General features: G+C 40.0%; 1 protein-coding gene across 4 annotated transcripts in view; it reads left to right on the top strand.

Annotated features, from left to right (window-relative positions):
- Nucleotides 1-1,310: 1,310 nt before the first annotated feature.
- The window catches only part of LOC124630244, a 33,491-nt gene continuing 6,907 nt past the window's right edge, over nucleotides 1,311-27,894 (top strand). The window contains exons 1-54 of one of the 4 annotated variants that reach the window (XM_047164021.1): nucleotides 1,311-1,651; nucleotides 1,739-1,840; nucleotides 2,286-2,473; nucleotides 2,848-3,171; nucleotides 3,477-3,684; nucleotides 3,983-4,162; nucleotides 4,895-5,020; nucleotides 5,318-5,617; nucleotides 5,814-5,981; nucleotides 7,032-7,154; nucleotides 7,257-7,559; nucleotides 7,630-7,803; nucleotides 8,461-8,595; nucleotides 8,679-8,984; nucleotides 9,073-9,249; nucleotides 10,834-10,965; nucleotides 11,063-11,383; nucleotides 11,467-11,643; nucleotides 11,759-11,893; nucleotides 11,991-12,311; nucleotides 12,394-12,570; nucleotides 12,686-12,820; nucleotides 12,918-13,238; nucleotides 13,322-13,498; nucleotides 13,610-13,744; nucleotides 13,835-14,155; nucleotides 14,239-14,415; nucleotides 14,531-14,665; nucleotides 14,763-15,083; nucleotides 15,167-15,343; nucleotides 15,455-15,589; nucleotides 15,680-16,000; nucleotides 16,084-16,260; nucleotides 16,376-16,510; nucleotides 16,608-16,928; nucleotides 17,013-17,189; nucleotides 17,300-17,434; nucleotides 17,532-17,852; nucleotides 17,936-18,112; nucleotides 18,223-18,357; nucleotides 18,455-18,775; nucleotides 18,859-19,035; nucleotides 19,151-19,285; nucleotides 19,376-19,696; nucleotides 19,780-19,956; nucleotides 20,067-20,201; nucleotides 20,292-20,612; nucleotides 20,696-20,872; nucleotides 20,988-21,122; nucleotides 21,213-21,533; nucleotides 21,616-21,789; nucleotides 22,309-22,437; nucleotides 25,589-25,744; nucleotides 26,515-26,658. In XM_047164021.1, coding sequence (XP_047019977.1) covers nucleotides 1,594-1,651; nucleotides 1,739-1,840; nucleotides 2,286-2,473; nucleotides 2,848-3,171; nucleotides 3,477-3,684; nucleotides 3,983-4,162; nucleotides 4,895-5,020; nucleotides 5,318-5,617; nucleotides 5,814-5,981; nucleotides 7,032-7,154; nucleotides 7,257-7,559; nucleotides 7,630-7,803; nucleotides 8,461-8,595; nucleotides 8,679-8,984; nucleotides 9,073-9,249; nucleotides 10,834-10,965; nucleotides 11,063-11,383; nucleotides 11,467-11,643; nucleotides 11,759-11,893; nucleotides 11,991-12,311; nucleotides 12,394-12,570; nucleotides 12,686-12,820; nucleotides 12,918-13,238; nucleotides 13,322-13,498; nucleotides 13,610-13,744; nucleotides 13,835-14,155; nucleotides 14,239-14,415; nucleotides 14,531-14,665; nucleotides 14,763-15,083; nucleotides 15,167-15,343; nucleotides 15,455-15,589; nucleotides 15,680-16,000; nucleotides 16,084-16,260; nucleotides 16,376-16,510; nucleotides 16,608-16,928; nucleotides 17,013-17,189; nucleotides 17,300-17,434; nucleotides 17,532-17,852; nucleotides 17,936-18,112; nucleotides 18,223-18,357; nucleotides 18,455-18,775; nucleotides 18,859-19,035; nucleotides 19,151-19,285; nucleotides 19,376-19,696; nucleotides 19,780-19,956; nucleotides 20,067-20,201; nucleotides 20,292-20,612; nucleotides 20,696-20,872; nucleotides 20,988-21,122; nucleotides 21,213-21,533; nucleotides 21,616-21,789; nucleotides 22,309-22,437; nucleotides 25,589-25,744; nucleotides 26,515-26,658 — 10,891 coding nt within the window. In that variant the 5' untranslated portion in view covers nucleotides 1,311-1,593. Of the gene's footprint in view, nucleotides 1,841-2,285; nucleotides 2,474-2,847; nucleotides 3,172-3,476; nucleotides 3,685-3,982; nucleotides 4,163-4,894; nucleotides 5,021-5,317; nucleotides 5,618-5,813; nucleotides 5,982-7,031; nucleotides 7,155-7,256; nucleotides 7,560-7,629; nucleotides 7,804-8,460; nucleotides 8,596-8,678; nucleotides 8,985-9,072; nucleotides 9,250-10,833; nucleotides 10,966-11,062; nucleotides 11,384-11,466; nucleotides 11,644-11,758; nucleotides 11,894-11,990; nucleotides 12,312-12,393; nucleotides 12,571-12,685; nucleotides 12,821-12,917; nucleotides 13,239-13,321; nucleotides 13,499-13,609; nucleotides 13,745-13,834; nucleotides 14,156-14,238; nucleotides 14,416-14,530; nucleotides 14,666-14,762; nucleotides 15,084-15,166; nucleotides 15,344-15,454; nucleotides 15,590-15,679; nucleotides 16,001-16,083; nucleotides 16,261-16,375; nucleotides 16,511-16,607; nucleotides 16,929-17,012; nucleotides 17,190-17,299; nucleotides 17,435-17,531; nucleotides 17,853-17,935; nucleotides 18,113-18,222; nucleotides 18,358-18,454; nucleotides 18,776-18,858; nucleotides 19,036-19,150; nucleotides 19,286-19,375; nucleotides 19,697-19,779; nucleotides 19,957-20,066; nucleotides 20,202-20,291; nucleotides 20,613-20,695; nucleotides 20,873-20,987; nucleotides 21,123-21,212; nucleotides 21,534-21,615; nucleotides 21,790-22,308; nucleotides 22,438-25,588; nucleotides 25,745-26,514; nucleotides 26,659-27,894 lie in introns of all 4 variants that reach the window. The other 3 variants (XM_047164020.1, XM_047164023.1, XM_047164024.1) reach the window with 3 other exon arrangements.

Genomic DNA, 27,894 nt, shown 5'->3' with positions numbered 1-27,894 from the left:
TGAAGTTGGATTTGTTTGTAAAATGCTACAAAATAAAATAATGCCGACTTTATAAAACAAAGAAAGGGACAGAATTACACTTTTGTCAAGGCTCTAGAAACGTAAAGCCAGCAGCCCCGAATACTACTCTCTAGAAGTCGTTGTTACAATTCGACAGCTACAAGTCGTCAGGCGGTTTCGAAAAAAACCTGAAACTGGGGCTCTTTAGGTGATTAATCCCTCAAAAATAAAAGATCCCATTCCTGCAATGGCTGCTTTAACCCAAGTTAGTAGTGAATTCTCATCACCTAAAATAAAATAAGCTCCAACACAAGGTTACGTTATAAATTGTAAAGGAGTTCCCATAACTATATCTGATCTTAGCTGTCGATCCCACAATGGCAGTCAAACCTATCTTTGTGGAAAGTCTTCGCCAATACGAATAAAATAAGCCCAAACACGTGGTAGTTGCAACATACCGTTCGGGAGTTCCCTTGACTCTCTGTAGTCTCCATAATCAAATCAGCTCCAAACCTTCACTGTTTACCAGTACCCTCAAAAATACACTCACATGTCTGATTATGACTCGATGCGTGCCTACAATATTCAAGAGTTGCCCTCGATTTCTCAGATTTCCAGATCCTCATCAGATCCTGGTCATCCGGATTGGCACCTTCCTTCTTTATGAAATGTCTTTAACAATAAAAACTAGCATTGCAACCTGTACAATCCTCTAAAACTGCTTGTCTTTTATATTTTTCAAACGATCCTGGACATTCGTCTCCATGGAATTTTAATAAAATATTTATATTCAAAGAAACGTCATACCATTCTCCACGATTTAAAACTACTTTGATTCATGTCCGCCACTTTTTACAAAGCGGGTCAGATATGCCCCATGACCTTTAAGACATAATTAGTTATTTTCAATCAGATTTCTGAATGATGACTATAAAATGTTGTATATAAATAACTTCAATAAAATAACTTTTACAAGGTACTGGCCTACTATTTTAGTTATATTGTAAAATAAAAAATATTAACTATTTTGACTCTCACGAAATTACCATAACTATGATTGTTCTAAACTGAACGGTTGGCGCGAAACTCACTTTTTATCTATACAGCATTTGTACGGAACCCTCGGTGCGCGAGTCCGACTCGCACTTGGCCGGTTTATTCAAATTATAATGTTTATAAAGAAAAGTACATTTTGTATGTGTTTAATGATACTGTTATCATTAACATGCTAGTTCCGCGCAGATATCAATCGTCAGATTACTGTAATCATCATCAAATTCATTGATACTTATCAACAATATATTCAGTTCTTTATGAAGTATTTTGGGTATCTGACGTACTTGATAATAAAGTACACAAAGCGGATATTATAGTGCTCAATAATTGTATTTTATATACAGCCATAAGAAAAGAAACCTGGATTAGTGAAAGTGTTACTCTTTGTGTATTTCTTTAAATATTTAGTGTTAGTGGTTTTTATCGATAAAAGAAAGTGATATCATGGAAACAGCAACATAAGTGAATATTAAACAACGTCACATTTTTTAATTTTACACAATATACAAAGTCACAGTGAAACTGAGATGTAATGCAATGGCAAAATTGATAATATTTTTACTTTTTCTTACGACATACTTCTGCATCAGCCATGGTAAGTTGAAATTGAAAAAAAAAAATACTTTTACGAGGGGAGTACTAGTGACGATATCCAAAAATATCTGCATGATACATGTTTCAGGATGCACGGTGGTCGGTGCGAACTGGCCTCTGCCAGTATCAGGGAGCGTTGTAGATACATATAGAGGCGTTTTTCTCGATATGGCCACCATAGGAATAGATGGTAAGCTACATCATTTTGCAAGGCGTATGCATAAAAACGTCATTCAATATGATCTAAGTTCTCACAAAAATTGTTGTCAGTTCAAAATCCACGAATCCTAAATCCACGAAATTTGCTGTAAATCAACTTTAATCGAAAGTTTTGAAGGTTATTATGAGAGAGCTTGGCGTGCTCGTACATTCATGTCCAGTTTAACTGGTTACTGATAAAGTCTCTAATAACCTATCATAAACTTATCTGATAGATAAATTATAACTTTGACGTTTACTCGAATAGCAATATCTGGCAAAAATAATAAGCAGTTTTTATCTGGCAGATAGCATTAACTGTAGGGTAACCAGTGAAACAGGGGGTATGTCCTCCGTCCTCTGCTGAACATAAGCGTTCCCAATGAGGCCAACGTGTCACTAGTCTCATGTTAATGACCAAATGATCATAATTCCAGGCATAGAGAGTGTCAACTATGGGGCAGCAATCAATAACAGACAGTACGTAGATTTTAACATCATTAACTCACGACTGGTGATTAGTACAAATCCCCTTTTTGATGAATATGAAGAAAATGAGACAGCTCTTCAGATGCAGATAGCTGTCACTTTCCGCTGTAGTGATGGGTCGAGCCCTATTACTTACGTAAGTTATTTTTCATGGTAATTTAATTAGTCGATAGTTTGCTTTCCAGAGCTTCCCGAGGTATACTATATAATGTAACCTGTAATAGTTATCAAAGACAGAGTTCTACGAGGGATCTCTGCCGGGGAATTACTGCCAAATGACATAGGTACACATATTTTCGCGATGACGACTTATCTAAATGGACAGTCGATTTATTTGCTATCAAACGATAAACTTATTAATTTCGTAAAACAAATACTTATGGTATGATCAATACCGCCATACGTATTTTGAATCGACATACCTTGTAATACCTTACTAAGATGCAACCTTGTTACAAATCTGAATATCACACACATTCGTGGAAATTCATGAAAATAAAGATTTTACAGAATTTTTTCATCAATGTCGTGGACACTAACAACAACGCGCCTCAATTTTGGAATGCGGTCGAAGGCCAGCCACGGGACGAATTCGAGTTTACCGTCACAGCCCCATTACCACCAGGGTTTAAAATAACTGGATGCTTGAACGACTTAATTGTTAGAGATATCGACCTTACGACCTCAAGAATTGACTTTGCTATTGAAGACAACGAGTACTTTGAGATTGAGTACGGTGGTCTTACTGTTGCAAAGGAGTTCCAGGGCATTCTGAAGACGAAGACACTCATTAGATCAATACCGGAACCTATCACGCTTACTATTTCAGCCACGGTAAGCTTTAATAGCTCTTTATTTTTCAAAAGTCCTTGCAGGACTCGCAGATCATTTTATTTTTCAAAGTTCAATGACCAGTTTATTACCGTTTATCACCATAACAGCCTTACTTTGCAGCTAATTGCTAAACGGTAGACAAATTCATTAAAGTGAAAGCAGAGTCTCACGTCACAAGCAGTATATTGAATCGAATATGGAACTACTAGTAATTTTATGAAATCTTGGGTTCCATCCCAAAAATCTAAAACATATAGTCTAAGTCATACTAGTTAAATTATTAAATAAATAAATAACAATGACAGGACGTTGATGCCACTGGAGATCCTCCGATTACTACCAAAGGAAAAATTACAATAATTGGCGACGGAGAATTTGAAATGCCTGAAGAGCCTGTTTTCACGAAAGCTTTTTATCTCGCCGACTACACGGAGGACAATCGAGTGGTTCTTGAAGAAACTATTTCTCTACGAAGCGGATATCACTCAGATGTGGATTTTAGTATAGAAGGAGGTAACTATTGACTGACGCAAACTTAGCGCTTTGAGTATTAACTATTAAGTAGCTTCAGTATTTGGTAACTACATCAGTATTTCCGATCCAATATTTGTGCAATTAAGCGCTGTAATATAAACTCAGTTGCTCCGGGTGTAAGTTTGATACAAGAATGCAGCTCACACTATAATCATTTATGTACACTAGTAGAACTTTCAAAGTCCTCTAGTAGTTATATTGTTGTAAGTTAGACAATTTTGTGATGATTAATTGTATTTTTTTAACATTAAAAACCTATTTGATTGCATTTTCGCAGAATTTAAGAACAATTTTGAGATCGTCCCGAATCCGCAATACGAGAATCAGATGTCCATCGGTGTTACCATTCCTTTGACTGGCGATGTTCTTGATCAACCAAATGTTCTGCTAGCCGTGAAAGCCAACAGAGAGCACACAAGTGGGGCCTCGGCAACTGTCGTGGTACGACTGCCTCAAGGTAAACTACAATATACCTATAGATCTTTTTTTTTCTTCTAACTTTGGTATATTGTGAAATTATTATGTTTTAAAAAGCTTTAGTGGGCATATATCCATATCCATAGTTTAAGTACGTACTGTATATCGGGTGTGTCGTTCACAATCACATTAAATGAAATGCGTTAATATACTGGTTAATATATGTCGATTAACACAAAGAAAAATGAAAAATACGTAAAAATAGAAAAATGATTTTTTCAAACAAAGTAAATAGAATAAAAATGTGCGAAAATTAGAACACCATATAAAGGTAAGTCATTACAAAAAACTGAAATTCTCCATTGAAAACTGACAGCTGTCAACTGATCAAAACATTCGATACTTCTAACTTTATGTTTGCTTTACACATGATGTTGTAAATTATAAAAACGAAAAATGACTCCTGTGGTTAAACCACTGAATGGATTAGTTTATTTTTTTTACAATTCGCCATAGAATATTATAAATATGCGATAGGATTTAATGTGATTGTGAACGACACACCCCTGTATAGTTCGTAGCGGACATTTACATTTCTTTGACATTGAAAATTGATATTTTAATTTTTAAATCAATTAAACACACTAGACAATTTATAATCAAGCATAAGCTTAACAGTATCTGAAAGTAAAAGGTAATCGAAGAAATTTCATCTAATTTACTGTTTCAAATAATACGCGTATGAATGCTTATCAAACGCCATATTTTTCAGGGATTCCGCTGGAATTTGAAAGAGCTCATTACGAGGGAACGATCGAAAACAATATCCTTGATGTTCCACCACTCATTTTAACACAAGGATACGAGGGCACAGTTGTATCTGCAAACGTCATAAGTGGTAAGTTTAATAAAGTAACAACTACATTTTAACAAACTTTTATTACAATCAAACATACAACCGTTAAACTCAGAATTTTCAGATGAAAAATTGCAATATAACAAAAAGTAACTGAAAATGTAAGCGAAGTATTTTTCACCGAGCTTTTTTAAAGTCAGCAGGAATATTTAATCCAGTTAAAGCAGATCCGGTTAAACCATATTTAACCGCTGCACGGAAAATAAGAAAGTTAAACATCGCGTCTGTTAGCACAGGTTATTGTCATCTTAGCGTTAATATTTTGAATGATTTTTTTAGATTACACATTGAATTTCAACGCAGTTGTTCAAGGAAATACAATCACGTTATCAATGACTCCATTGGCAGAAAGTATTATAAACGAGAATGGTTTCATTTATCTCCAAATAGTGGCTTCTACTGACCGTAGTATAACAACGACTGTCGTCACCCTGGAAATAATAAAAGATGATAACATAACGCCGGTATTCAATCAACCCATATACACAGGATCTTATAACCCCGGAGCTGATTTGTCCATCGAACAAATCTCATTTACACAGGGATATGATGGAATCGACTCACTGGATTTATTTGGAGGTAAATAACGAAACTTTATTTTTGTACAAGAAATAAACGAATAATGAACTTAAATAAACTAATTGCGTTTAAACTTATAATTAACTTACTGGATAAGGAAAAAGTTTTGTTGAAATATCAAACATAATATTTTTAAAGGTAAAAAATATTTTTTGTATGCCGTTAATAAATGGCATATTCTTTTATTTATTTGTAGACAATTCAAACTACTTTACCGCGACGCAAGTAGGCGCGTCTGTAAGAATTACGGTGTCCACTATTCCACCTGCACTGTACAGCTTGGGACGCATCGTGTTGTCCTTAGAAGCCACAAAACCGAGAACAGTGGGTGCCAGCGCTACTCTCATCATCAACTTACCAGGAGGTAAGTAACTATATTACATTTTAACTACCACAATGTATTATGCCGATGTACTCATCAACGTTTGCCATTGATGCCCGGGTCCTGTACATAAGTATAGGAACCGGGCATCAAATTACAGCGGTAATTTTTTAATGTTCACAACACTTTCACACTAGCGGATTTAATCTCGGTTTTTCTGGAAACAATTGACATAGCTACCAGTTCAAACGATGGCACATGACAATAAACTGAGCGGGAAATCTGTTGGTATGAAAGCGTTTTTAATACGAAGCTTTTGTAAAGAAACGGCTAAGTACGCGCAAGCAAAATGAATCGTGTCTTATTTATAGGAACCAGGTTGTTACGATATGTTAAATCATACCGAATCATAAGTTTAAATATGATGTAGGCTTCAAAACTTGTGTGGTCTTTACAGAGATATCATATTGTACAAGAGAGTGCACTTAACGATATTCTTATCTCGATGTAAGGCCACATTTGAATAAATCAGCCGATGACAAGTCAATGTTCAATATTATCATTGTCTTTGTGATAATAATGATGGTGATTTTATTTAGAACATTTTTGCTTTTGAAGGCATTTCATATTTGTAAAAAGTTCTGGTAAAACGTTTTGAAACTTATCCTTTAATTGAATTTCCGGTGGGCACTTTTCAATTTGCTTTACAAGTACAATTTCTATGCAGGCGTTTTTCTTTTAAATCAACCTTCTCATATGAGAAATTTATCAATCAATCCGCCTGGAATAAAATATTTGTCATAATTGTTGCTTCTAAATGTAAAATATGATTTATTATTAAATAAGTATAGTTGTAAGTTAGTTTAAGTAGATATGTTTCTATACAACGAAAACCACAGTAATTGTTTTATACGAGCAAATTACGGTAAGTTGGGTATTTAACATTCTATCCTGCACCTAAATCTTTCTTCCAACCCTACTTTATGTATTTTACTATTTCTTATAAATCTCCACTTGGCTTAGTTTATTCTACTCCTAAGCGGATTTATGGGGTATCTTCCCTTTACTTTTTCCTTTCCTTACCTATTACAGCTAGAGAATTGGGATTCGAATCATCTACTTATAGAGGCAGTTTGCAGAATAATGTGCTTACTCTTGATCCCATTCCGTTAACCCTTGGATATGATGAAAACATTGATTTTTCAATCACTGGAGGTGAGTTTACTTTTTTATTTTATGCTTTATTTTATAACAATTGCTTTGACGCTCATTTTATGTAATTTTTTTTGATAAATACTAAACGATTTATATTTTTAGATTACGCAAGTAACTTCAGAGTATCAAAAGAAGAAAATCGGGCTATTATTCGTTTGGAAACACCGATATCGAACGAGGTTATATTAGAAAACAATATCGTAATGTTGACGCTCGCCGCATCTGGTCTTAACGCTGTAACGACCACCACAAGTGTACTCCTGGATATAATAAAGGATGACACAACGACACCTGTATTCAGTCGTAATATTTACTACGGCACATACTTGGGCACGAACATTAATATCGACGATATTATCTTGACACAGGGCTATGATAGTAGCGTTACCTTCAGGCTTGATGGTGGTAAGTTCATAAACGCAAGCTTCAAAATATTCTTGTGCCCACTTGACTTTTAATGAAAATATTTTCACAGATCATGCACAATACTTCGACGTATCAAACACCGGAAACAGAGTCGAGATAGTTCAGCTATCTCCCATTCCCGAGGGCCTCATTCACAATGAGAAGGTTTTGGTTTTCAATGTTTTAGCTTTAAAAGCACTTACTGTTGGCGCGAACGCGGCTGTTTCAATTAGTTTCCCGTCAGGTGAGTAAGCTGTATAGATGAAAAATGTTTCTATTAACTCAGCGAAATATTTAGTAAATAAAGCAAGCGCTGGCAGGTCAGTTATTCCTCGAAATAATAAAACTAGAATGAGTATAAACACGGAATCTGTGAGCGTAAACGTAGATTAATATTTAACAGTTTTATAAGCATTTTTATACCGACACATTCACATGAACAATAATGAAAATACTATAACTTGATAAGTGTAACATTTTCTATGACCGTAGTAACAGAAAACAATAAAGCATTTATCATTGTCAAGTACAATAAAAACTAACACAACAAAACGAAGATTTCCCACAAACAAACATAAGCCACGGGAAAAAAACTCATAATGGATTGAACGACAGGGAAATCTTCAATCCAAGTTTTGCTTGGATGTTTTACTTTCCGGGTCAAATACCTTCATAATTATTATTTACGGTAACATCCAAACGTGAGTGTGCATAATAAGATAAAATGGAATAGAAAAGGGCTCAAACCGTTGAACATAGCTTTATCTACAAGCGGTTATCTCGAATCAATAAACTTTATTCTAATAGCTTTAGTTAATTATTTAACCATGATCAGCCTTTTAATTAAACGTGGAACTTTATATCCGCTTATGTGTAAGGCGACACTACAAATATGTTTCAGAATTGACAGATCCTGTTGTTATGAGGTTTGCGCAGAATACTTACACCGCCACAATCGACAACAATGGACTGACGGCTGACCATATTGTTCTAAGCACGGGATATGCACCAGGAACTGAGTTTGTACATACTGGAGGTATACAATTACGCAATATCTATAGACATAATTATTGATTCGCAATATAACTACCACTACTGATCTATCTCTTATTATTTCAGACTATTCAAGCTATTTCTCTATAACGCCAAATGAGAACAGAGTAACATTATCGCTGCTCAATCCTCTACCAACTGACGTTATACCAAACTCATTCATAGTATTGGAAATAAAGGCGACCAGAGAGAGAGCTGTATCTGCCTCGACCAGTATAGTCGTTGATATAATTCAAGAAGAAATTGTTCCGCCAAAATTCACCCAGCCATACTATAGAGGTGTTTATGATCCTGAATCAGGTTTGCAGTTTAACGAAGTAATTTCCTTATTGTACGGTCACGACGACACCGCAGATTTCCATCTAGACGGAGGTAATCTTGAAAACAATTATGTAACCTGTTTCAATTTTACCATCTTATTAAAATTATGCCATGTTGTTAAACTTGCATTCTATTTCAGAATTCTCATCACTGTTTAGGTTGGTTGAGTTGGACGGTAAATCTCGAAGCATTGAGGTTTTGGCTCCGATATCGGAAGAGGTATTAAAAGATAATAGTCACTTGTTATTCACTGTTGTGGCGACGAAGCCGGGATCATACACTGCACGTGCGACAATATCTATCGATATTGTGAAAGGTACGTACTTACTTTGTCATGAGTTACTTAAATTTTTACAGTGTTATGTAGTCTTTTGCTAAATGGTGAGCAAATAATTGTAAGCTCCATCGTCACTGCAAACAGTATTTTTTTGTAATAAATGATTTGTCAATGTTGACTCCTAGATGATTTATAGCGGCTTTGGTTCGAATTGCCATAACAATCTTAACTCTCACCTTATTCCTTACTTAACTAAAAACTCTTTCAATAAAAACAGAATACTAATAGATTTAAATGATAGTAAAAGAATAGAAAGCCCCGATAGCATGCCTTCCTATTTGCATGCCTCGCCGACCACGTCCGCGAGATTACCAACTAGGTCCTATTCACGTTGTGCATACGCTTCGATTGGTCTATATTCTTCAATCAAAAGCTGCTTGTACCGCTAGTAGGTACATACCGACAAAATAATCCTTACATACATTTCGGTGTCATTACACGAAGTTTTATAAATAGCTTATTATAATATCATGTCCCATACGTGATAGCGATCCAGATTCTAGTGCGAGAGGGACAACTCTATACGTAGTGTAAAGGGTTCCCGTTTCTCATTGATAATGACGTGTAGGTAATACGACCCCTACGCAACGGAGTCGACTGTTATCTAATCGAAATATTATGTTAATGCATAAATTATTCGTCAAATACGTTTCTCGTTCCGTATCAATTGATTGATCTAGGCTTCACATTATGCTTACCTTAATATAGATTCCATGTCTTCCCAATTCCTTATCTAAAATCACAAACCCTAACCGTAGATGGATTACATGTGTTGTAGGTATTCCACATCATTATCTCATGTAGTTACCACCGTCTACTCTAAAGTATAGGAAAAGGATTTACCAAATCCCTGTATCAAGCATTGTGCTTTCAAACAGTAATCCACGTTGCTTGGAATATTCTCCGACGTAACAGCGTTAATGAAAAGCCTATATTTCTTTATAGAAAGTTCTCATGTTATTACAAATAGTCCGAAGAGACTTCGACTTACATAGTTCAGTGACAAATCATACACCTTCTGACAGAGCAAAAATATATTTATTGGGAGCGAACGGATAATGCATAGGTATCTATTAATATTTTTTATGCATTTTAATAACCTGAAATTGTATTAAGTGAATGTTTTACTTTATTTTTGGTATGTTAAACATAATCTAAAAAGAACTTAATAACATACATAATTTTTCACAAATACCTATGATATAATGTAAAAAACCACGTCATTCAAAGTTAGTGAAGCGTATCGCCAGCGAAGGCATAGAAAACGTCGTTTGTATAGCCGTCAAGTCTCATCTCGTTGAACATCAGGCCTTCTTCATGTTCACTAATATGTCTACTAAAAATGCAGCCCATAACGGGAAAATCTGAACAAATAACGCAATGTTAAACTTTCAGGAAACATGGTTGTTTATTTTTGTGAATCATATTATCATGCATTCACTATACTTAATTGATAAAATCGTCATTATGTAGTAACAAGATGTATTTTTAGTATCACAGAGACACACAAAATAATTGAAGCTGCGGACTGAAACCTGAATAACAACTTATTTTATTTCACAGAAAGTCCACAAGGAACTCTTGAATTCGATAGAGTGACATACCTCGGCACTATACAGAATGACGTGGCACACGTTGGACCGATTACTATCATCCAAGGGTTCACTGATGACGTCACACTTGCTTTGTACGGAGGTAAGTTCCCGAGCTCAATCACTCTGTACTCTGAACTAACCGTAAAGCCTTTGATAGTGTATGGTGGCCGAGTAGTTAACAAGTTCATCAATTTCAGATCTAGCGGTCTACTTCACCACTCGGCGGGAGGCTTCTGTAGTCACAGTTACTATGGTGACGCCCATTCCGACAGAACTGATACCAGACAACCGTATAATAGTGCTGGAAATACGAGCGTCATCACCACAAGCGAACACCGCTTACGCCACCATAGTACTCGAAGCTATTCTCGAGGACGACACACCCCCGACGATTCAGCTAGCGTTCGACGCGCCGTTTTACACAGGATCGTACAACACGATTGATGGTCTACGTCTAGACACGTCCATCGCTTTAGCCGGAGGGCATGACGCCAACACTCAGTTCGGCCTCCAAGGAGGTGAGAACCGGCTATGTAATCAGTCTGTAGATAAATGTTTCTTTAAACACTCTCCTATATCACTGTTGTTCCTTTTACTACAGAAAACTCGCAGTGGTTCAGCGTAAGCCCAGGATCGAATACCGTCACTATTGTGGTGTCCAGTGCGATCCCGGAGGCCGTGCTGGCAAGCAATCGGAAATTCGTCTTCCTCATCACAGCGCAGAGACCGGGAGCTCTCTCAGCGCAAGCGACGATTGTCATATCTCTCACTGCGGACGGTAGGTGGTTTTGGCCAAATAGTAGTGCATAAATTAATTTTCTTAGCCTCACACGAGTCCCTCTTACATGGAAAAATAAATTACGACAAACCAAAATATTTACTCTGTTTCACAGAAAGCCCACTAGGCCCCACCCTTGGATTCGATCGAGTGACATACCTCGGCACTATACAGAATGACGTGGCACACGTTGGACCGATTACTATCATCCAAGGGTTCACTGATGACGTCACACTTGCTTTGTACGGAGGTAAGTTCCCGAGCTCAATCACTCTGTACTCTGAACTAACCGTAAAGCTTTTGATAGTGTATGGTGGCCGAGTAGTTAACAAGTTCATCAATTTCAGATCTAGCGGTCTACTTCACCACTCGGCGGGAGGCGTCTGTAGTCACAGTTACTATGGTGACGCCCATTCCGACAGAACTGATACCAGACAACCGTATAATAGTGCTGGAAATACGAGCGTCATCACCACAAGCGAACACCGCTTACGCCACCATAGTACTCGAAGCTATTCTCGAGGACGACACACCCCCGACGATTCAGCTAGCGTTCGACGCGCCGTTTTACACAGGATCGTACAACACGATTGATGGTCTACGTCTAGACACGTCCATCGCTTTAGCCGGAGAGCATGACGCCAACACTCAGTTCGGTCTCCAAGGGGGTGAGGACCGGCTATGTAATCAGTCTGCAGATAATGTTTCTATAAACACTCTCATATATCACTGTTGTTTCTTTTACTACAGAAAACTCGCAGTGGTTCAGCGTAAGCCCAGGATCGAATACCGTCACTATTGTGGTGTCCAGTGCGATCCCGGAGGCCGTGCTGGCAAGCAATCGGAAATTCGTCTTCCTCATCACAGCGCAGAGACCGGGAGCTCTCTCAGCGCAAGCGACGATTGTCATATCTCTCACTGCGGACGGTAGATGGTTTTGGTCAAATAGTAGTGCATAAATTAATTTTCTTAGCCTCACACTAGTCCCTCGTACATGGAAAAATAAACTATGACAAACCAAAATATTTACTTTGTTTCACAGAAAGCCCACAAGGCCCCACTCTTGGATTCGATCGAGTGACATACCTCGGCACTATACAGAATGACGTGGCACACGTTGGACCGATTACTATCATCCAAGGGTTCACTGATGACGTCACACTTGCTTTGTACGGAGGTAAGTTCCCGAGCTCAATCACTCTGTACTCTGAACTAACCGTAAAGCCTTTGATAGTGTATGGTGGCCGAGTAGTTAACAAGTTCATCAATTTCAGATCTAGCGGTCTACTTCACCACTCGGCGGGAGGCTTCTGTAGTCACAGTTACTATGGTGACGCCCATTCCGACAGAACTGATACCAGACAACCGCATAATAGTGCTGGAAATACGAGCGTCATCACCACAAGCGAACACCGCTTACGCCACCATAGTACTCGAAGCTATTCTCGAGGACGACACACCCCCGACGATTCAGCTAGCGTTCGACGCGCCGTTTTACACAGGATCGTACAACACGATTGATGGTCTACGTCTAGACACGTCCATCGCTTTAGCCGGAGGGCATGACGCCAACACTCAGTTCGGCCTCCAAGGAGGTGAGAACCGGCTATGTAATCAGTCTGTAGATAAATGTTTCTTTAAACACTCTCCTATATCACTGCTGTTTCTTTTACTACAGAAAACTCGCAGTGGTTCAGCGTAAGCCCAGGATCGAATACCGTCACTATTGTGGTGTCCAGTGCGATCCCGGAGGCCTTGCTGGCAAGCAATCGGAAATTCGTCTTCCTCATCACAGCGCAGAGACCGGGAGCTCTCTCAGCGCAAGCGACGATTGTCATATCTCTCACTGCGGACGGTAGGTGGTTTTGGCCAAATAGTAGTGCATAAATTAATTTTCCTCACACGAGTCCCTCTTACATGGAAAAATAAACTATGACAAACTATGATATTTTACTCTGTTTCACAGAAAGCCCACAAGGCCCCACCCTTGGATTCGATCGAGTGACATACCTCGGCACCATACAGAATGACGTGGCACACGTTGGACCGATTACTATCATCCAAGGGTTCACTGATGACGTCACACTTGCTTTGTACGGAGGTAAATTCCCGAGCTCTATCACTCTGTACTTACCGTAAAGCCTTTGATAGCGTATGGTGGCCGAGTAGTTAACAAGTTCATCAATTTCAGATCTAGCGGTCTACTTCACCACTCGGCGGGAGGCGTCTGTAGTCACAGTTACTATGGTGACGCCCATTCCGACAGAACTGATACCAGACAACCGTATAATAGTGCTGGAAATACGAGCGTCATCACCACAAGCGAACACCGCTTACGCCACCATAGTACTCGAAGCTATTCTCGAGGACGACACACCCCCGACGATTCAGCTAGCGTTCGACGCGCCGTTTTACACAGGATCGTACAACACGATTGATGGTCTACGTCTAGACACGTCCATCGCTTTAGCCGGAGGGCATGACGCCAACACTCAGTTCGGCCTCCAAGGAGGTGAGAACCGGCTATGTAATCAGTCTGTAGATAAATGTTTCTTTAAACACTCTCCTATATCACTGCTGTTTCTTTTACTACAGAAAACTCGCAGTGGTTCAGCGTAAGCCCAGGATCGAATACCGTCACTATTGTGGTGTCCAATGCGATCCCGGAGGCCGTGCTGGCAAGCAATCGGAAATTCGTCTTCCTCATCACAGCGCAGAGACCGGGAGCTCTCACAGCGCAAGCGACGATTGTCATATCTCTCACTGCGGACGGTAGATGGTTTTGGTCAAATAGTAGTGCATAAATTAATTTTCTTAGCCTCACACTAGTCCCTCGTACATGGAAAAATAAACTATGACAAACCAAAATATTTACTTTGTTTCACAGAAAGCCCACAAGGCCCCACTCTTGGATTCGATCGAGTGACATACCTCGGCACTATACAGAATGACGTGGCACACGTTGGACCGATTACTATCATCCAAGGGTTCACTGATGACGTCACACTTGCTTTGTACGGAGGTAAGTTCCCGAGCTCAATCACTCTGTACTCTGAACTAACCGTAAAGCCTTTGATAGTGTATGGTGGCCGAGTAGTTAACAAGTTCATCAATTTCAGATCTAGCGGTCTACTTCACCACTCGGCGGGAGGCTTCTGTAGTCACAGTTACTATGGTGACGCCCATTCCGACAGAACTGATACCAGACAACCGCATAATAGTGCTGGAAATACGAGCGTCATCACCACAAGCGAACACCGCTTACGCCACCATAGTACTCGAAGCTATTCTCGAGGACGACACACCCCCGACGATTCAGCTAGCGTTCGACGCGCCGTTTTACACAGGATCGTACAACACGATTGATGGTCTACGTCTAGACACGTCCATCGCTTTAGCCGGAGGGCATGACGCCAACACTCAGTTCGGCCTCCAAGGAGGTGAGAACCGGCTATGTAATCAGTCTGTAGATAAATGTTTCTTTAAACACTCTCCTATATCACTGCTGTTTCTTTTACTACAGAAAACTCGCAGTGGTTCAGCGTAAGCCCAGGATCGAATACCGTCACTATTGTGGTGTCCAGTGCGATCCCGGAGGCCTTGCTGGCAAGCAATCGGAAATTCGTCTTCCTCATCACAGCGCAGAGACCGGGAGCTCTCTCAGCGCAAGCGACGATTGTCATATCTCTCACTGCGGACGGTAGGTGGTTTTGGCCAAATAGTAGTGCATAAATTAATTTTCCTCACACGAGTCCCTCTTACATGGAAAAATAAACTATGACAAACTATGATATTTTACTCTGTTTCACAGAAAGCCCACAAGGCCCCACCCTTGGATTCGATCGAGTGACATACCTCGGCACCATACAGAATGACGTGGCACACGTTGGACCGATTACTATCATCCAAGGGTTCACTGATGACGTCACACTTGCTTTGTACGGAGGTAAATTCCCGAGCTCTATCACTCTGTACTTACCGTAAAGCCTTTGATAGCGTATGGTGGCCGAGTAGTTAACAAGTTCATCAATTTCAGATCTAGCGGTCTACTTCACCACTCGGCGGGAGGCGTCTGTAGTCACAGTTACTATGGTGACGCCCATTCCGACAGAACTGATACCAGACAACCGTATAATAGTGCTGGAAATACGAGCGTCATCACCACAAGCGAACACCGCTTACGCCACCATAGTACTCGAAGCTATTCTCGAGGACGACACACCCCCGACGATTCAGCTAGCGTTCGACGCGCCGTTTTACACAGGATCGTACAACACGATTGATGGTCTACGTCTAGACACGTCCATCGCTTTAGCCGGAGGGCATGACGCCAACACTCAGTTCGGCCTCCAAGGAGGTGAGAACCGGCTATGTAATCAGTCTGTAGATAAATGTTTCTTTAAACACTCTCCTATATCACTGCTGTTTCTTTTACTACAGAAAACTCGCAGTGGTTCAGCGTAAGCCCAGGATCGAATACCGTCACTATTGTGGTGTCCAATGCGATCCCGGAGGCCGTGCTGGCAAGCAATCGGAAATTCGTCTTCCTCATCACAGCGCAGAGACCGGGAGCTCTCACAGCGCAAGCGACGATTATCATATCTCTCACTGCGGACGGTAGGTGGTTTTGGCCAAATAGTAGTGCATAAATTAATTTTCTTAGCCTCACACTAGTCCCTCTTACATGGAAAAATAAACTATGACAAACCAAAATATTTACTTTGTTTCACAGTAAGCCCACAAGGCCCCACTCTTGGATTCGATCGAGTGACATACCTCGGCACTATACAGAATGACGTGGCACACGTTGGACCGATTACTATCGTCCAAGGGTTCACTGATGACGTCACACTTGCTTTGTACGGAGGTAAGTTCCCGAGCTCAATCACTCTGTACTCTGAACTAACCGTAAAGCCTTTGATAGTGTATGGTGGCCGAGTAGTTAACAAGTTCATCAATTTCAGATCTAGCGGTCTACTTCACCACTCGGCGGGAGGCTTCTGTAGTCACAGTTACTATGGTGACGCCCATTCCGACAGAACTGATACCAGACAACCGCATAATAGTGCTGGAAATACGAGCGTCATCACCACAAGCGAACACCGCTTACGCCACCATAGTACTCGAAGCTTTTCTCGAGGACGACACACCCCCGACGATTCAGCTAGCGTTCGACGCGCCGTTTTACACAGGATCGTACAACACGATTGATGGTCTACGTCTAGACACGTCCATCGCTTTAGCCGGAGGGCATGACGCCAACACTCAGTTCGGCCTCCAAGGAGGTGAGAACCGGCTATGTAATCAGTCTGTAGATAAATGTTTCTTTAAACACTCTCCTATTATCACTGCTGTTTCTTTTACTACAGAAAACTCGCAGTGGTTCAGCGTAAGCCCAGGATCGAATACCGTCACTATTGTGGTGTCGAGTGCGATCCCGGAGGCCGTGCTGGCAAGCAATCGGAAATTCGTCTTCCTCATCACAGCGCAGAGACCGGGAGCTCTCTCAGCGCAAGCGACGATTGTCATATCTCTCACTGCGGACGGTAGGTGGTTTTGGCCAAATAGTAGTGCATAAATTAATTTTCCTCACACGAGTCCCTCTTACATGGAAAAATAAACTATGACAAACTATGATATTTACTCTGTTTCACAGTAAGCCCAGAAGGACCCACTCTTGGATTCGATCGAGTGACATACCTCGGCACTATACAGAATGACGTGGCACACGTTGGACCAATTACTATCATCCAAGGGTTCACTGATGACGTCACACTTGCTTTGTACGGAGGTAAGTTCCCGAGCTCAATCACTCTGTACTCTGAACTAACCGTAAAGCCTTTGATAGTGTATGGTGGCCGAGTAGTTAACAAGTTCATCAATTTCAGATCTAGCGGTCTACTTCACCACTCGGCGGGAGGCGTCTGTAGTCACAGTTACTATGGTGACGCCCATTCCGACAGAACTGATACCGGACAACCGTATAATAGTGCTGGAAATACGAGCGTCATCACCACAAGCGAACACCGCTTACGCCACCATAGTACTCGAAGCTATTCTCGAGGACGACACACCCCCGACGATTCAGCTAGCGTTCGACGCGCCGTTTTACACAGGATCGTACAACACGATTGATGGTCTACGTCTAGACACGTCCATCGCTTTAGCCGGAGGGCATGACGCCAACACTCAGTTCGGCCTCCAAGGAGGTGAGAACCGGCTATGTAATCAGTCTGTAGATAAATGTTTCTTTAAACACTCTCCTATATCACTGCTGTTTCTTTTACTACAGAAAACTCGCAGTGGTTCAGCGTAAGCCCAGGATCGAATACCGTCACTATTGTGGTGTCGAGTGCGATCCCGGAGGCCGTGCTGGCAAGCAATCGGAAATTCGTCTTCCTCATCACAGCGCAGAGACCGGGAGCTCTCTCAGCGCAAGCGACGATTGTCATATCTCTCACTGCGGACGGTAGGTGGTTTTGGCCAAATAGTAGTGCATAAATTAATTTTCCTCACACGAGTCCCTCTTACATGGAAAAATAAACTATGACAAACTATGATATTTACTCTGTTTCACAGTAAGCCCAGAAGGACCCACTCTTGGATTCGATCGAGTGACATACCTCGGCACTATACAGAATGACGTGGCACACGTTGGACCAATTACTATCATCCAAGGGTTCACTGATGACGTCACACTTGCTTTGTACGGAGGTAAGTTCCCGAGCTCAATCACTCTGTACTCTGAACTAACCGTAAAGCCTTTGATAGTGTATGGTGGCCGAGTAGTTAACAAGTTCATCAATTTCAGATCTAGCGGTCTACTTCACCACTCGGCGGGAGGCGTCTGTAGTCACAGTTACTATGGTGACGCCCATTCCGACAGAACTGATACCGGACAACCGTATAATAGTGCTGGAAATACGAGCGTCATCACCACAAGCGAACACCGCTTACGCCACCATAGTACTCGAAGCTATTCTCGAGGACGACACACCCCCGACGATTCAGCTAGCGTTCGACGCGCCGTTTTACACAGGATCGTACAACACGATTGATGGTCTACGTCTAGACACGTCCATCGCTTTAGCCGGAGGGCATGACGCCAACACTCAGTTCGGCCTCCAAGGAGGTGAGAACCGGCTATGTAATCAGTCTGTAGATAAATGTTTCTTTAAACACTCTCCTATATCACTGCTGTTTCTTTTACTACAGAAAACTCGCAGTGGTTCAGCGTAAGCCCAGGATCGAATACCGTCACTATTGTGGTGTCCAGTGCGATCCCGGAGGCCGTGCTGGCAAGCAATCGGAAATTCGTCTTCCTCATCACAGCGCAGAGACCGGGAGCTCTCTCAGCGCAAGCGACGATTGTCATATCTCTCACTGCAGACGGTAGGTGGTTTTGGCCAAATAGTAGCGCATAAATTAATTTTCTTAGCCTCACACGAGTCCCTCTTACATGGAAAAATAAACTATGACAAACTATGATATTTACTCTGTTTCACAGAAAGCCCACAAGGCCCCACCCTTGGATTCGATCGAGTGACATACCTCGGCACCATACAGAATGACGTGGCACACGTTGGACCGATTACTATCATCCAAGGGTTCACTGATGACGTCACACTTGCTTTGTACGGAGGTAAATTCCCGAGTTCTATCACTCTGTACTTACCGTAAAGCCTTTGATAGCGTATGGTGGCCGAGTAGTTAACAAGTTCATCAATTTCAGATCTAGCGGTCTACTTCACCACTCGGCGGGAGGCGTCTGTAGTCACAGTTACTATGGTGACGCCCATTCCGACAGAACTGATACCAGACAACCGTATAATAGTGCTGGAAATACGAGCGTCATCACCACAAGCGAACACCGCTTACGCCACCATAGTACTCGAAGCTATTCTCGAGGACGACACACCTCCGACGATTCAGCTAGCGTTCGACGCGCCGTTTTACACAGGATCGTACAACACGATAGATGGTCTACGTCTAGACACGTCCATCGCTTTAGCCGGAGGGCATGACGCCAACACTCAGTTCGGCCTCCAAGGAGGTGAGAACCGGCTATGTAATCAGTCTGTAGATAAATGTTTCTTTAAACACTCTCCTATATCACTGCTGTTTCTTTTACTACAGAAAACTCGCAGTGGTTCAGCGTAAGCCCAGGATCGAATACCGTCACTATTGTGGTGTCCAATGCGATCCCGGAGGCCGTGCTGGCAAGCAATCGGAAATTCGTCTTCCTCATCACAGCGCAGAGACCGGGAGCTCTCTCAGCGCAAGCGACGATTGTCATATCTCTCACTGCGGACGGTAGGTGGTTTTGGCCAAATAGTAGTGCATAAATTAATTTTCCTCACACGAGTCCCTCTTACATGGAAAAATAAACTATGACAAACTATGATATTTACTCTGTTTCACAGAAAGCCCACAAGGCCCCACCCTTGGATTCGATCGAGTGACATACCTCGGCACCATACAGAATGACGTGGCACACGTTGGACCGATTACTATCATCCAAGGGTTCACTGATGACGTCACACTTGCTTTGTACGGAGGTAAATTCCCGAGCTCTATCACTCTGTACTTACCGTAAAGCCTTTGATAGCGTATGGTGGCCGAGTAGTTAACAAGTTCATCAATTTCAGATCTAGCGGTCTACTTCACCACTCGGCGGGAGGCTTCTGTAGTCACAGTTACTATGGTGACGCCCATTCCGACAGAACTGATACCAGACAACCGTATAATAGTGCTGGCAATACGAGCGTCATCACCACAAGCGAACACCGCTTACGCCACCATAGTACTCGAAGCTATTCTCGAGGACAATACACCCCCGACGATTCAGCTAGCGTTCGACGCGCCGTTTTACACAGGATCGTATAACACGATTGATGGTCTACGTCTAGACACGTCCATCGCTTTAGCCGGAGGGCATGACGCCAACACTCAGTTCGGCCTCCAAGGAGGTGAGAACCGGCTATGTATTCAGTCTGTAGACAAATGTTTCTTTAAACACTCTCCTATATCACTGCTGTTTCTTTTACTACAGAAAACTCGCAGTGGTTCAGCGTAAGCCCAGGATCGAATACCGTCACTATTGTGGTGTCCAGTGCGATCCCGGAGGCCGTGCTGGCAAGCAATCGGAAATTCGTCTTCCTCATCACAGCGCAGAGACCGGGAGCTCTCTCAGCGCAAGCGACGATTGTCATATCTCTCACTGCGGACGGTAGGTGGTTTTGGCCAAATAGTAGTGCATAAATTAATATTCTTAGCCTCACACGAGTCCCTCTTACATGGAAAAATAAACTATGGCAAACCTAAATATTTACTCTGTTTCACAGAAAGCCCACAAGGCCCCACCCTTGGATTCGATCGAGTGACATACCTCGGCACTATACAGAATGACGTGGCACACGTTGGACCTATTACTATCATCCAAGGGTTCACTGATGACGTCACACTTGCTTTGTACGGAGGTAAATTCCCGAGCTCAATCACTCTGTACTAACCGTAGAGCCTTTGATAGTGTATGGTGGCCGAGTAGTTAACAAGTTCATCAATTTCAGATCTAGCGGTCTACTTCACCACTCGGCGGGAGGCTTCTGTAGTCACAGTTACTATGGTGACGCCCATTCCGACAGAACTGATACCAGACAACCGTATAATAGTGCTGGAAATACGAGCGTCATCACCACAAGCGAACACCGCTTACGCCACCATAGTACTCGAAGCTATTCTCGAGGACGACACACCCCCGACGATTCATCTAGCGTTCGACGCGCCGTTTTACACAGGATCGTATAACACGATTGATGGTCTACGTCTAGACACGTCCATCGCTTTAGCCGGAGGGCATGACGCTAATACTCAGTTCGGCCTCCAAGGAGGTGAGAACCGGCTATGTAATCAGTCTGCAGATAATGTTTCTATAAACACTCTCCTATATCACTGCTGTTAATTTTACTACAGAAAACTCGCAGTGGTTCAGCGTAAGCCCAGGATCGAATACCGTCACTATTGTGGTGTCGAGTGCGATCCCGGAGGCCGTGCTGGCAAGCAATCGGAAATTCGTCTTCCTCATCACAGCGCAGAGACCAGGAGCTCTCTCAGCGCAAGCGACGATTGTCATTGCAGTAACTGATGGTAAGATTTGTTTTATTATCTAAGTACTTCGACTTTTTCAGTTTAACGACGGCGTTGAAGATACCTTTTGGCATTTTATTTATTTTCTCGGTTATGTATTTCTCTTATAAATTTCTGATTCATATTATCTTCCGTTTTTCTCTAACCATAGTGGTACCTATAAGGTATTTGTTAGATTTATAATTATTTATCTTTCGTAATCTTTCCATTTGTTCCGTTAATATCTGAAAATGAAAAATCATGTTCCGCCATGTTGTTATCGATATTTCTGATTAGATTAGGTTAATTTTTGATAACCGTATTTAAGAATATCATTAATAACAAAACTAACAATATAATAGACGGTCATGAAAATAACACTTCTAATTTTATATTTTTTTATTTCAGCTTTATAATTTTCTGCTCAATTACTGTGGTTTTCGTTACGTTGTACTTAATTTAAACTTTTAGGTTATGTTTAGCAAATAGTATTTAATGACAAACCAATATTGTGTGTTATAATTTTGGTTTACTTAACAGGTTCATCCAATGGAAATGTCGCCGAGTTTGAAAATGTTTTCTACGAAGGAGTTATTCAAGGCAATGATGTCCGACACGAGTTAGTTAGAATATTTGGCTACGATGGCACAACAGTGGATGTTATTGGAGGTAAGTTCTCTCTTAATTAATATTTTCTTACCTTTAAAAAAATATTTTCGAATATTCGGGTTCGTCAGGTTTATCCAGATTTCCGTCAAACGCAATTTTCATTACGAAACGATTCAGTAAAATAGTATGAAATATTCGGTTCAGAGGTATGCACTACACCTTTGTTACATTTTATCATTACTACTTCAGACATGTCTATCATACAATAAGGCTGAAACGACAAAGGCAGAAGCATTTTTTAAAATATAATTTTAAATAATATTTGATGATTTTCTGTCTCCTTCCGTTCTTACGATACTTTCTAAACTGTCTACAAAGTTCTAGATTTAATATTTGAATAGGTATTGCGTGTTGGAAATCTTATTAAGTTTATGATCTTAAGAGTATCATAACCCACAACAATATTAGTTACTTTGAAACGAACTTAATCTGTTTGATCATTAAATCATTGGAGTTCTGAAAAATAATATCAGTCATGATTTGGTTTCAAACAATATCTGTATTTCAGAAATAACTCCTATGTGAAACTTTATTTATGGTATATATGCTCCTACTTTATAAGAATAAACAATGATTTTGCAACATAAGGATCCGTTCAGACAAACGTTTTCTCGGAGAGCAGAGCAAATTCTTAACACGTTGAAAATTGAGTACTAAGTATTGTAAGAAAGGTTTATTTTTGCATGCGCACTGCTTTTGTCATTGAGAATGCTCGAATGCGCTCGGTGTGAAATAATAGGAGGAGCCGACCGGCTCCGATCGTGTATTTTTTCTTGACGTTTGGCTCCGTTTGCATGCTCTTTTATGCTTGCGCAACTGATCGGCTCCGGTCTCTGTGAAAAGCAAATTGCGCGCCGATGCTCTCCGACCAGGTCTATCTGAACGGACCCTAAGCAATCAGAAAAATGTGCATGGTCACGGAAAACCATAACACTAGGATACCTTATTACATTTATTCATGACTGGTCTAAAAGTTTGGGTATGTGAGCTTAACTTTTTAACCGACTTCCCAAAAAGGAGGAGGTTATCAATTCGGCCGGTATGTTTTTTTTTTTTTTTTTTTTTTCTATGTATGTACATCGATTACTCCGAGGTTTATGGACCGATTTACGTGATTCTTTTTTTGTTCGACTCGAAATAGCTGCCAGTTGGTCCCATAGTCATCAGGTCAGGATCTGATGATGGAAACCCTGAGAAATCGAGGGCAACCTTCGAAAGTTGTAGGCATACATAGGGTAAAAACTTGATACTCAGGTGTACGCCTAAAAGCACTATTCAACAGTGAAGATTTGGAGCTGATCTGATGATGGAAACCAGAGAGGGTCGAGGGAACTCGACAACTGAATATGTAAACTACCTCGTGTTTGGGCTTAAATTATTTGTATTGACAAGACCTTTGCAACAGTGAAGGTTTGAAGCTGACCTGATGATGGAGACCAGAGAAAGTCGAGGGAACTCGACAACTGAATATGTAAAATACCTCGTATTTGGACTTATATTCTTTGTATTGATGAGAACTTCCCACTTGTATGGATAGTGACAACTATACGTATCACTGAAAAGCTTTAAATAAAAAACTTTTTTACAAAAAAATTAAACCGACTTCCCAAAACACTAAAAAGCAAAAAAAAAACTATTTTTAGGTGCATCGGCATAGAAGTCGGTGGCAAAATTAACTTAGTAACATCCATTAGACACCGAATTCTAGGCCGATGCACCTAAAAATAGTTTTTTTTTGCTTTTTAGTGTTTTGGGAAGTCGGTTTTGTTACATAACAACGTAGGAACCTGTAACTAATACAGAATATAATCATAACAAAGTTAATAAAAATTATATAACTCTTAAGGATGCCATGTCGATTCATTTTAAATTGTCGTACCAAAGTCTATGGAAAGAGGCGGGATGGAAAGGTTTGCAATATTTTAGCTTCCCATCTGTTATATCATACCCGAAGGGCTTAGTACTGGTAGGAGTAAGCACAGGCGCACGCCCACGCTCTACAGTCGATAACAGTATAATCGGTCCCTAAGGATCAGCCATTGACATTTCAGTCACACTCCATCCTTGGAACTTAATGGGAGAATGCAAAAAAGCCCATGTTTTTGAGTGCCAGATTGTTGAATAAATCTGATATAATGTTTTTGCATAATAATGAATATTGAGTCGTGAATGTTTATGTTTGGGACGTTGTATGAATTTTGTCGAGCATATCTGAAATATAAATAGGGAAAAAATAGTTAAATTTAGTCCGGTTAAAAACATAAGAATTTAATATGTTTGACATCATCTTAGATTTACGGAATATAGTATTGTATATGTATGTAGATACTATTGGTTCCTACTTATTATTTAAGAGACACATTTTTAAATCTACTCTATACTGACCAAGAATGTAGGTATTAATAAAGCAAAGATATGAAAATAGGCCAAAAATAACTATATCTAGAGTTCCTTTTATGTAAGAATTCCAACTGTAATCGCTTAATTCTTGTGTAACTCGAATCTGTTGTTTTATAAGTTAATATAGAGGCTGAATTCACTCCAGTCGGCTTTTCGCTGTGTTTAAATAACTTCCAATTACAGCAGTTACGTCATGTGAAACCCAGACAATGAATTATTTTTAAATCCATGAAAATCGTTCGTAAACCTGACCTTTAAAATGACAAATCCTTTGTTATTCTGAGTAATGGAAAGAAAACAATAATAACAAATTATTATAGTTCGGCCATTCAGAGAATGCGTTCCTGACACGTCGCGATTGAACTGACGACGTAACTACATTCATTGATTATTGATATAATAATGTTGTTTTAATGCTCCTCAATTGTTAAAACGGTAAACAACCAGCAAAAATATTTTTATCGTAACTGCAACGCAAGTAAATCGCTGTTAGTATCGTTCAATCGCGACGTGTCAGGAACGCATTCTCTGAATGGCCGAACTTATAAGTACATATCAGCTTTGTGATCTATCTACGGCGATAAGTTTCCGAGAAAGCGACTAAGTTAACAAAGTCGAAAACACCCACGAAATTGTCCTTATAGATATGGTGGAAAGTAGCTTATCATAACACAAAGAGGAAACTTTGTTAACAAAATCTGTTTTTATTTTTGCCTTCTTTGTGTGTAAAAAATATATGTTTTTGTTGTAGATTATTCGAATTTGTTTATGGCTCGCGCTTCGGATGGGGTAGTAACAGTGGGAGCGTCTGGTACGTTGAACTTGCCTGATGACGTCACACGGGTGGTTCTTGAACTTCAAGCAGCAGGGGCCAGAACAGCTATGGTTTTGAACGTCGAACAATCAGGTAAGAACTGTCATAATGCTTTTTAAACAGGGAATATGTAAATTAATACATATTATGGACTTTCTTAACCTTATAACGTAAGCTTTTTTGGGAATTTATTTCAACGTCTGAATAAGTTCGTGAGTGTGTTGGCCTGTATGACATTAAATGTTTTCACGTTTCAACTTAAATGTTAGTTTACTATCCTATACTGTCAATCCTATATCAAAATAATACTGATATCCTTGTTCGTTTTAACCGTTATGTACTAAAAATTAGACTTCTAAATTCTAAGAAAATGTTGCAATAATCTGTAATAACACGTACGTAGTTACCTACAGATAAGCTACTTAAGAGAAAATATGTAGATATAGTCGATTAGGTATTAAATAGGTAAGTTTTAAGTAGGTTAAGATTGTTAAACGCAGATCGACAAACCCAATCCCCCCTTTTGATAAAAAAATACTACTTATTGCTTGATAAGAATCGAGATAACATTTACATCCGGTATTACGAAGCAAAATTAAGCTTTTTCTTATAGATGTGATACTAGCCCTATTTCAATTTAATTGTATGTTAGGTATTTCGCAATGTATGTACATAAGAAAATAGGCTATTACAAGAAAATCATAATTCAATACATATGTATACTCCACAACTAATTCAAGCATTCAAAAAATGTTTGTATGCATCATATGAATACCTACTAATTGCTATATAAAAGAGTTTACATATTTTGTGTTCTATAAAATTCAAACTTTACTTAAATCATTTGTTTTTTATTTCGTCAGATGCCCCTATACTTCCGACGGTGACCTTCTCCTCGGAATTATACGAGGTTACCGTCGGGATAGCACAGACCGGCCTGATAGGTCGAGTTTCAGCAACGACGAACAACGGAGAGGCAGTCACCTATTCACTTGGAACACTCAATGGTAAGAAAAAGTTTTAAATTCGTAACTAAAAATAGAAGTTATTAAAAAATAAATCTGTGCAAAGAGGATGCTCTCTAGTAATAAAATTAATCCTTAAAAAGGTACGTGTTTCCGTAACCAGATGTAAGTTTGCGGACCAAAGTAATGTAACAGGTGTTGCACTGTAGAATCAGCTTACCAGCCATTTTATTTAGATTATTTTATAATTCGCAACGTGACCAGTCGCATTCGTTTCATTATGACCACACGGTGAAATCCGGATTAAAATATGAGTTTTAACGATGTTGACTCATAACTAAGCGTAACTTATTACGCAGCTTAGCATCCGCCAGACTGGGTATCGTTCTAAACCCATGACTAAATTAAATTGCTAACTTTACTAAAAAAAATCAAATAACTTCAAAAATACAAAAGTTGCCTTGAATGAATATTATAAAAAGCAATGCTTTGTTGTTATATTTTAAGACTTATAAGCAGGATCAAACTTCATAAAATCTGTTTTGCATTTGAACGAACTTGCTGCTTCAATGTTATTACAGGTATAAGACAAAAGTTGTTTGTAATATTTCTACTTTGTTATTCAGTCCAAGCCCTCTTAGGAAATTTATTACACTGAGTGAAAAATGTTTTTCTTCTAGATTTACGCGGTTGGAACATCCCAACCACATTAATTATCCAGGTTTAAAGTACCTACTTGCGTTTCAAGTGCGGTTTTACCTGGGAAATTGTAGGACCAGAGAGAGAGGTAGTCTCGCTATTTTCAATTGCACTTAGGTTTAACGTGTTTTAGGTTTATCCAAGATTCACTAGAAACTGCGATTGTGTTAGGAGTATTATGTAGCTTACCCTTATATGCTCCACTGTAATGCAAGTTTAATTTGATACGTATAATTAAAGAGGATGTTCGTTATTAAGTTACAATCACAGTAGTGGCGGTGGGCGGTATGAAAACACCCACTCTACACAGTCCGAGATAAATCACAATAAACGAGTTGATTTTTCCTCATTGGTGTATTCACCCCATCATTCAGCCGTTCAATTAGTATTAACCTATCCCTTTTGTGTGGGTTAAACCTACTTGTTTTCATTAAACCTACTGTCAGGCAGGACCAAGTCTAATAAATTGCACCATAAGATTATCTGCGTAATTGATGATGAAAATGTCATAAAAATCCCTTTTATTGTAGATGTAGTATAAAACTTTAAAAAATAAAATTATCGAAAATAAAGTTCTTT

This window comes from Helicoverpa zea, chromosome 5 (assembly GCF_022581195.2).
Source record: "Helicoverpa zea isolate HzStark_Cry1AcR chromosome 5, ilHelZeax1.1, whole genome shotgun sequence".
Taxonomy (NCBI): domain Eukaryota; kingdom Metazoa; phylum Arthropoda; class Insecta; order Lepidoptera; family Noctuidae; genus Helicoverpa; species Helicoverpa zea.
The sequence above is the reverse complement of the archived record's forward strand: the minus strand, read 5'-3'. Positions and strand labels throughout refer to the sequence as shown.